The sequence below is a fragment of the Lissotriton vulgaris genome, chromosome 5 (assembly GCF_964263255.1).
Source record: "Lissotriton vulgaris chromosome 5, aLisVul1.2, whole genome shotgun sequence".
Taxonomy (NCBI): domain Eukaryota; kingdom Metazoa; phylum Chordata; class Amphibia; order Caudata; family Salamandridae; genus Lissotriton; species Lissotriton vulgaris.
Genome location: NC_141693.1, coordinates 1,238,329,528 through 1,238,338,698, shown reverse-complemented (window position 1 = coordinate 1,238,338,698; position 9,171 = coordinate 1,238,329,528). Strand labels below are relative to the sequence as shown.

The window sequence follows — 9,171 nt, the reverse complement described above, 5'->3', positions numbered from 1 at the left end:
CACTGCACCAACCTGCAACGTTTTTTAGATCTATGGTGAGTGGGGCCTGTGGGGGTGCCTCTTTAGCAGCACTCCTTAAGGTGCATCTTAACCGATTGGTATTATTGTCCTAAGTTATTTTAACCTGGAGCACCAGTACTTCAGCCCGCCCTCTATATCAGGAAGGGTAGCGACCACTGAGAAAGAGATTACGACCTGGCTGAACCAGGATAAGTTACCCAGAATCAGTGAGGATGTAAGCACCTTTAGCAACAGTAGCATAACTCTTTTAGAAATTAAGAGTGCAATCAGATGGGGAAGTCAGGTAAAGCAAGGGCCCAATGGGTGACAAATAGAAATATACAGACTACTGGAAGATGTTTTACTACTGATCTTGATCAAGTTGTTTGCAGAGATACCTGAGAATGGTTCAGTAATACCTGAATCATGGTATGAGGCCATAGTGACTAATTTTGAAAACAGGAAAGTCTCAGAAAATGTGCGCTTCATATGGACCTATATTTCTTCTAAATAGTGATTATAATCCATTTGCTAAACTTTTAGCAGAGAAATGGAATGAAGTAGTTGGGGACCTTCTCCATGAAGACCAGAAGGGCTTTATCAGAGGGAGGGGAATACTAGAGCTGACATTTAATTTGATGGGACCAATTGATATTGCTACTACACATAAAAGTCCCCTGGGAGTACTAACTTTAGATTCCACAAAAGTATTTGACCAGGTGAATTGGGTCTATTTGCAAGCAATGTTAAAGCTATATAATATAGGTAATAATTGTTGTACCATCCCCGTGGCCACGGGGATGGTAAGAGGGCGGTGAAAAGATGTCTTCCGATGGGAAAAAGCTTGTCCGTTCACCTAGCGGGCTGCGCATGGTTACTGAGAGCAGCGCGCACCGCAGCCCCTTCTGCCTGGAAGAGCCGCCTTGGGTACCTGACAAAGAGTGTACAAGATGTATGCAGTGTGAAACCAAATTTGATTTCATAACAAGAAAGCATCATTGTCGGAGATGTGGGAAGTGTTACTGCGATAAGTGCTGCAGTAAGAAAGTGCCTCTGCCACGTATGTGCTTTGTGGACCCAGTGCGCCAGTGTGCAGAATGTGCACTGATGTCACAGAAGGAAACTGAGTTTTATGACCACCAGTTAAAAGTACTCATGACTGGTGCCACATTCTTTGTAACAGCGGTACCATCTGAAGATTCAGAGACCATGGTTTGTAGGCTGTCCAACAACCACAGATATCTGTGGGGAAAACATGGCGGCCAGCTAGTTGAGGGTCGCGAGTGCACGGAGGTGGTGGTGCACTGATTTGTGTTTGGGAGAGTTGTCTTCGGCCGGAGGACACCGACACCGACAGGAGTGTGGAGCTGAAGCTCGTTAGCTGGGCTAGGCTGCTGAAGAATCTTTGAGGATTTTGTTTCGGGTGTCTTTCTGAGAGCAGCGTTATCGCATGGAGACGAACGCCTCGGAGCCAGCGGGCGAGGACGGCAGCGAGCCTCTGGAGGCGGGGTTAGTTGATGGTGGAAGCGCGGCGGGGGAGGCGAGTCCCGCAGCAGTAGCAGCAGTCGGCTGGACAAGGGCTGCCCAGGAGGTAGGAAGGGGGAGACGGGCGGCGGCAAAAATAGCACTGAGAGCCGGTGACGGCCGTGGTAGAGGACTGGAGCATATACACGCCATAAACGCCAAAGCAGGGAGCAGCAAGCCGGCTCCTCTAGCTGATGCTACTACCACAGGTACGAGGGTGGACTCGGGGAGGGCCGCATTTGTATTAAGGAGCGCAGGTTTGGTAGCAGCAAGTAAGGCGGAGGTGGGAGATTCACAAAAACAGCCGGAAAATTTCAAAGAAAGGAAAGGGAAGACTCGAGGCAGGTCATTAAAGCGGCACAACGCAGTTTCGAGCAAAAAAACAAAACATAAAGCAGCTCCTTCTCCTTCTCTTAACACATACTTTAAAACAATCCCAAAAACGCTAATTTTGCGACCGAACATCGACAAGGTGAGTTCTGAACAAGGGTGGCAAGGCCAGATCCTTCCATTGAGTCCCAATAGGTACCAGGTTCTAGGGGAGGATTCGGGAGGTTTGAGTCAGGGAGAAGGAGAGGAGAGTATGGCTGACGGAGGAGAGGTGGATAAGGCTGTAATAAGCATCTCGGGCAGTGAAGACATGGAGCCTTTGACGGTGGCTGAGAGCAAGGTAGAGGTCATAAGGGAGACGCAGGAACCCTCAACACAAGAGGACAATTTGCACTCTGGGGGAAACACAGGGTTGCCTGAGCAAGATGAGGCTAATCCAGATATACACATAGTCACCCTTCTGAGGAAATTAGATAGAGATATGAAGGAAGGATTCTACATTGTGAAGGCTAATCAGGCAAGCATTCAGGCTTCATGTAACAGTTTAGAAGCCAAGTTTAGCGAACTAAGTCAGCGTACAGAGGCTCTGGAGATAGAGGCTAAGAAGCTCCGCGAAGAGGTTGTGACCAATCGAAAGGAAATTGATGAGATTAAATTTCGAGAGAGAGCACAGGATGAAAGGATGGAGCGTTTAGAAAATATGCAGAGGCGTAATAATTTAAAAATCTTGAAGTTGCCTGAAAACAGCGAGGGTACAGACATAAAAAGATATGTGGCGCATCTTTTGAGCACAGAGTTAGAGCTAGAGGTAGACGAGGAGACTATTTTTGCTGATATACAGAGGGTACATCGAGACCCTTTTAGGTTGAATTCTAATAGGACTAAACCGAGGAAAATTGTAATTAATTTTTTGACATATAATCTAAAAGAGAGTATTTTGTCAGTCGCCTTGAAAAAGAAATCCTTAACAGTTGACGGAGCAAAAGTAGAAATTAGATCAGATCTGTCCCCAGTAACGGCGAACAGGCAATGGGAGATGGGAAAGCGAATGGAGCTTCTAAGGAACTTGGGTGCCACAGTTCAGCTTAAATTTCCGGCATTTCTTAAAGTTATGTGGCGAAATAAGATGCACTCTTTCCGTACAGTTGAGGATGTGGATGACTTTATTGAGAGATGTGCAGAGATGACACGAGATGCATCCACTCTAAATTAGGGATTGTAATTGTTCCTTTTGTTATAGGCCTAAGACAACATATGTATAAGATTACTCGGAACTAGAGAAGCACCACCACCATCGCACTGACAAGTCTTATGGCCATGGGCAGACAGGAAGGGTTTTCCAGAGGGAGGGGGGATGGGGGAAGGGTAGGGGGCGGGAAGTGGGGGGAAAAAAATTAAAATAATAATCCTCAGAGGCCAAAGGGCAACCAGCGATGTAAAGATCAGTTGTTTTTTTAGAGAGAATGACGGGGGCTAACAAGAAAGAATTAAGGATTTTGTCCTGGAACGTTAATGGGCTACGGGTGAAATCCAGGAGAATGATTATTTTCAAATATTTAGAAGACTCATTGGCTCATATAGTTATTTTGCAAGAGACTCGTTTAAATGAAGCAGAAAACAATGATATGTTTGGAACACAGAAGTGGATAGCTGATAAGTATTATACACCCAAGACTATGGTGAGTAAAGGGGTTGCAATTTTAGTTAGGGATGGGGTGCAGTTTTCTTTTGGAGCTATGGTGGCAGATCCTGGGGGGAGGTGGCTCATTGTACAGGCCACGGTGGCTGGGAAAGACCTTGTCTTGGTTGGATATTATGGGCCAAATATTGATGACCTGGGACCTTTGGATAAATTAGCGGCTGAATTATTAAGCTTTTCTGGCAATATTGTTATGGCAGGAGACTTTAATACGGACATGGATAAAGACCTAGATCGTTCAGGAAAGAGAGCGCAGAGGAATGTTAAGATGTCTAACAGAGTAAAGGTGCTGTTAACACAGTATGGAATGTGCGATATTTGGCATATTAAAGCAGGCCAGAAGGTGGGCTACACATACTATAATCAAAAGCATAGACATAGGTCAAGGATAGATTATTTTCTGTTAGATCTAAGGATGGTGGAGCATGTTACAAGTATTAGTCATGTAGGTGTACATCTATCGGATCATTCAGCTATCTTTTTATATCTGACGTTTGGCCAAAAAACGCAGAACCCGGTTTGGAGATTAGATCATACGATTCTGTTAGATCAAGAAGCCATGGAGACTGTAGAAGGCGAACTGGATGTTTTTCTGACTGCGAACATAGATTCTACCAAGCTAGATGTGGTTTGGGACACGTGTAAGGCCTTTTTGAGGGGGTGGCTGGGGGCCTTAGGGGCAAAGAAGAGAAGGTTATATTATAGTAGAATTATTGATCTGGAAGAAAAAATCAGACAACATGAGGCAAGGATCATGGGAGGAAATGAGCAGCAGCTAAGGGACCAGGCCATTTTAGACATTTTAAAACTGAAGGCTTAATTAGTTACAGTTCTTGCAGCCAGAAACAAAGAGAGATGGGATGCTAGCAGCCTGGCACATTTTAGTTATGGAGAGGGGTGTGGCAAGCTTCTGGCATGGAAAGCAAAGAAGGACCTGGTTCGAAACTTTATCAAGGAAATTAGAGTGGATGGGTCTGAAGGAGACACAGCTATTACAGATAGTGGAGAGATTGCAGAAGCTTTTTTTGAGTATTTCTCCACGGTTTATAAGGAGGAGTTAGTACCAGACCTACAAGAGGTGATAGCATGGGCACAGTTAATAAAGCCACTTCCAATCCAATATAAACAGATTTTGAATCCAGAAATTTCACTGATGGAGGTGGAAAAAGCCATAAAGAATGGTAAGAGAGGTAAGGCCCTGGGGCCAGACGGTCTTCCTCTGGAGGTCTATAAGACCCTGATTGGCTCAATTGCCCCTTTTTTACATCGAGTATTTAATAACATCTTTAGAGGAGACACAGCGATTCCGGAGTCTTGGAATGAGGCGGTAATAGTCTTGATTCCAAATCACCCAAATATTTAGATGCATATAGGCCAATATCATTATTAAATAATGATTATAAATTGTTTACTAAAATTATGGCCGATAGATTGAGTCAAGTTATCTCGCATTTAGTTCACGAGGACCAAAAGGGATTCATGAAGGGTAGATATTTAAAAGAACTCACCTTCTCAGTGGTTGGCGCAATAGACATGGCAACAGTTTTTAATCTCCCTCTTGCTCTTATTGCCCTTGATGCCGCCAAGGCGTTTGACCGTGTGAATTGGCTTTATCTGAAGAAACTCATTCAACATCTAGGATTAGGTCCAAGCTATACTAACACCTTGCTATCATTGTATAGCTCCCCTACCTCTAAGGTGCTTGTTAACGGCATTTTGACACCCTCTTTTAGGGTAATGAGGGGTACGCGTCAGGGATGCCCGATTTCTCCATTATTATTTAATTTGTATATAGAGCCGTTTGCCTGTAGGATTAGAGCTATGGATACAATAGTCCCCTTTAGGGCAGGTGAGTGGAATAAGAAGATTGGTCTCTACGCGGATGATATTATTAATTTCACTTCAAACTTGAAAGAGTCAATGGGAAACCTATTTAAGCTCACTAAAGAATTTGGCAAGGTTTCAGGGTATGAAATCAATGAGAGTAAAACAGAGCTAATGGCATGGAACTTGGATACTGAAGACATTAAATGTAAGAAGGAGATGAGATACTTAGGCGTGAGAATAACGCAGAATATAGCGGACTTAACAAAAACTAATTTTTTTAGGGTGAAGAAAGAAATAGGGACTATATTGCGAAGTTGGAGTCATCTACCTCTTACTCTGTTTGGTCGTACTAACCTGATTAAAATGGTGATTTTACCAAAACTTACTTTTCTGTTTGAAACAATTCTCTGGGACTTTGACAAGAAGGGGCTTAAGAGATTACAAAGCGAGATTTGTTCTTTTATTTAGGCCTCTAAGGGATCTCGCCTATCTTGGAAGAAAATTAGAAGAAGATGGGACAAGGGCGGGCTGTCAGCCCCAGACTTTTTGTTACATGACTGGGCTTTTCGTTTAAAAAATTTGAGAGAGCTTATGGGAGTACCGAAGGCTACAACCAACGGGCATATCTTTTTGGCTATGTTAAGCTTGAGCAACTATGATGAGGACGGATTCATGTATACATTTTCAGACCCAAAATTTTTCAAAAAAGTGAAACTGAAAACTTTACGGGAAGCAGCAGAGCTCTGGTATAAAATCAGGAAACTAGCAAAGTTGAGTTATTATGGGTATAGGTTGTCTATTTGGGATACACCAGGATCACCGTCTTGGGCAGAGGATGCATTGGCTGTCCCGTTGAAAATTGCAGGATTAAAAACCTGGGGAGATATATTTCCAGAGGGAAAGCTGATTGGCTGGATACAAGGGGCACAGGTGTGGGGTAAAGGGTTATCTAAATTTAAATACTTGCAGATGCAAAGTTGGGCAAATAAGTCAGACACTGTTATCGACCTCCAGAATGACTTTAAAGACAAAATATTTTCTCCACAATCATTCAAGAAGGAAGTTGCGATATGGTACTGGGCAATGGTGGAGATGGAAGATGGCCCGTTCACATTGCCGGAACTGCTATGGGGAGAGTGCTTGCCGGACATCGCCACAGAAAACCAATGGCAAGTAATGATGGCTATACTTTATAAAACGGTAAAATCTGCAAATTTAAGGCGAAATGTTCTGTTTACTATCCATAGAGCCTATTGGACTCCCCGTAGATTATCGAAGTTTAAAGCTGGTGGACGGGTTGAGTGCCCAAAATGCAGAAATATAAATGTGGATGACCTGCACATGTTCGTGGAGTGCTTGAACATCAGGGAATTTTGGGAGGCGGTAAGCAACTGTTTGTCACAATCAATTGGCTGCACGATAGAGGTAAGCCCTGAATTAATTATTACTGGGAGACACGATTTACATGATAATAGAATAAATAATAAAGCAAAGTTAGTTTTCTATGGGGTTCTGCTAGCTCGCAGGGAAATCTGTAAGGTATGGGTAGAAGATACGACACCGACACTTATGGACTGGTTAAAGAGCATGAGATACTTTGCGACACTAGATTCCAAAGGTCGGATGAACAAGAAGCATAGATTTTGGTCACTTTTTTTGCAACATTATGGGTAAGGAGTGGGCCTTCGCCTTGGTAAAATGAAAAAATCCTATGATTAAGGCCTTGGCCTATCTCGCAGGTGTGTTGAGCAGGTCCGTCCTTCGTGAAGGCGGAGTCGGAGACCGGGCTGCGGCCTCCAGTAGGGCTGTGCCATTGTCTTTATAGGGCGGTACAGAGGATTTTGGCCCAGTGCGGGCTGGAGAGCCGCATAAGCCCGAGTCTATAGCCAGCATATGAGATAAAAGCCCAGGGCGGAAACAATCGAACAATGGGTGGCGTAAAGGCTAATGAGGATTAAAAAAAAACACAGATATCTGTTTTTGGATGGAGGCAACCATTACGAAATAGAATTGGCTCGGATTTCAAGTGTTCAGATCCTTACAGAAGGATTTACTCCTGGAGGGGGAAATACCTGTGCTAATGGCATGCTGCTTCAGTACAAGGTGTCCGGGTCGGAGGACTTTAAACAGATGAAATTTACTTCATGTGAAGATGTAAATTGTAACAAAAAGCTCTCTGCATCATGGCTTGCAGCTATGCACAAGGCAGCAAAACTGCTTTATGAATCTCGGGACCAGTAAGTACAGCTCTTCCAATGAAACATGAAAACCTCCGAGACCAGCTCCAATATACCTGCCATTGTTTGTGCTGTCATTTTGACATATTTGGTATATTAGGATGTTTATCCTAATCTCTATATTACATATGCGATTAAGTATGTAACCCAGGCAAACACAGTTGGTTATTTTGGTACAGTTAGTATTCACCTACTTAGTGTGCAATATTTATATATTTTATTACTGCTTAACCATGGAATTTGGCCAGGTCACAAGTTACTCTGTTAATAACTATAAAACAGAAGTTATGGCCTGTAACCTGGCTGAGGAATCTATTTAAGAAAGAAATGAACTATTTAGGGATTAAAATCACACAAGATATCAAGAACCTCCCGTGGGTAAATTTCTCTAAGGTAATGTAAGAGGCCTGTAATCTTATGATGAACTGGTCCCACCTACCTCTAACCATATTGGGGAGAATAAACCTGGTTAAAATATCTATCCTCCCAAAATTCACTTTTTTATACTATGCAATACCTCTACCTTTTAGGAGTCAGTGGTTAGCAAAAATGCAGGCCAGGATCAGTAGTTTTATTTGGGCCTCAAAAGGCCCTTGGATAGCTTGGAAGAAACTACGTAGGGAGGAGGGCTTTCCTTTTAAAGAATGGCAAGATGCTGCTGCAGGAGCCTTACAGTTCAGATATTGGCAGAATGTTTAGTGCCATGTTGGATGGCATAAGAGGTGGGTAGCAGGGATATATGTATAAGTTTGATGATATCAAATACTACAAAAAGGTGCACCTTAATGCATGGCTGAAGTATGGTTTTGGATCACGAAGGAGACTAAACTCACCTATTATAGTAAATCAGCATCTATTTGGGATGCAGCAGGCTCCCCTGAATGGACCAAGGACAATTTGGCATCTCCTCTAAAAGTGGTCGGCCTGGTGAGGTGGGGACAGCTGGCGGAGGAGGGTAAGTTGATTCCATGGGGCAAATTTGCAGAGTTAACTGACAATAAAGTCTCCAAGTTCAAATACCTCAAGTTAAAGTTGGCTCCAAACAGCAGGTGCAGATATAGGAGCGTTGTACGATCTGGAGAACACCTTAAACCAGGGGACACTAAGAGCTAAGGAAGTATCCAGAAGGTACTGGTCTCTGGTGTACTTGTTGAACGGTGTTTCTGGAAGCCGATTGCCGGAGATGCAGCTAGATGATATATGGCAAGTATCTTCTAACATTCTTTACACTACAGTTAAATCTGCCAATGTAAGGCGAAACCACCCTTTCTGCTCCCATAGGGTATATTGGACCCCTTTAATTGTGTCTAAATTGAGAAATGGAAGAGTGGCGACATGCCAAAATGTGGCTCAGGAAAAAAGCTGATGATGTTCACATGTTTACAGAATGTCCAGGGATACAAAAGTTTTGGGCTGATGTTCGTAGGTGCATTCTTGTATTCTTGATATGGCAATCCAGGTAAACCTATCTCTTATAATTTTTGGACTAGTAGTACAACAGCTAACTATGAGTTAGGATTAAAAAAAAACATTTTAATCCTCCTTGCACGGAGG

The 9,171-nt window shown here is 43.3% G+C and overlaps 1 protein-coding gene across 1 annotated transcript; it reads left to right on the top strand.

Moving 5' to 3' along the window:
• Positions 1-797: 797 nt before the first annotated feature.
• LOC147712390 (zinc finger FYVE domain-containing protein 21-like) lies at positions 798-7,838 on the top strand. The gene is made up of 2 exons (XM_086920330.1): positions 798-1,244; positions 7,351-7,838. Exons 1-2 carry the CDS (start codon positions 823-825, stop codon positions 7,619-7,621), a joined length of 693 nt encoding a protein of 230 aa, XP_086776456.1. The 5' UTR covers positions 798-822; the 3' UTR covers positions 7,622-7,838.
• The last annotated feature ends 1,333 nt before the right edge of the window (positions 7,839-9,171 follow it).

What these genes read in the sequence shown, in the direction of transcription:
- LOC147712390 (XM_086920330.1), top strand. Translation starts at nt 823, where the DNA reads ATGTCTTCCGATGGGAAAAAGCTTGTCCGTTCACCTAGCGGGCTGCGC. An exon ending in TCCAACAACCACAGATATCT is followed by an intron (nt 1,245 to 7,350) that starts GTGGGGAAAACA and finishes AAAAAAACACAG; the next exon opens with ATATCTGTTTTTGGATGGAG.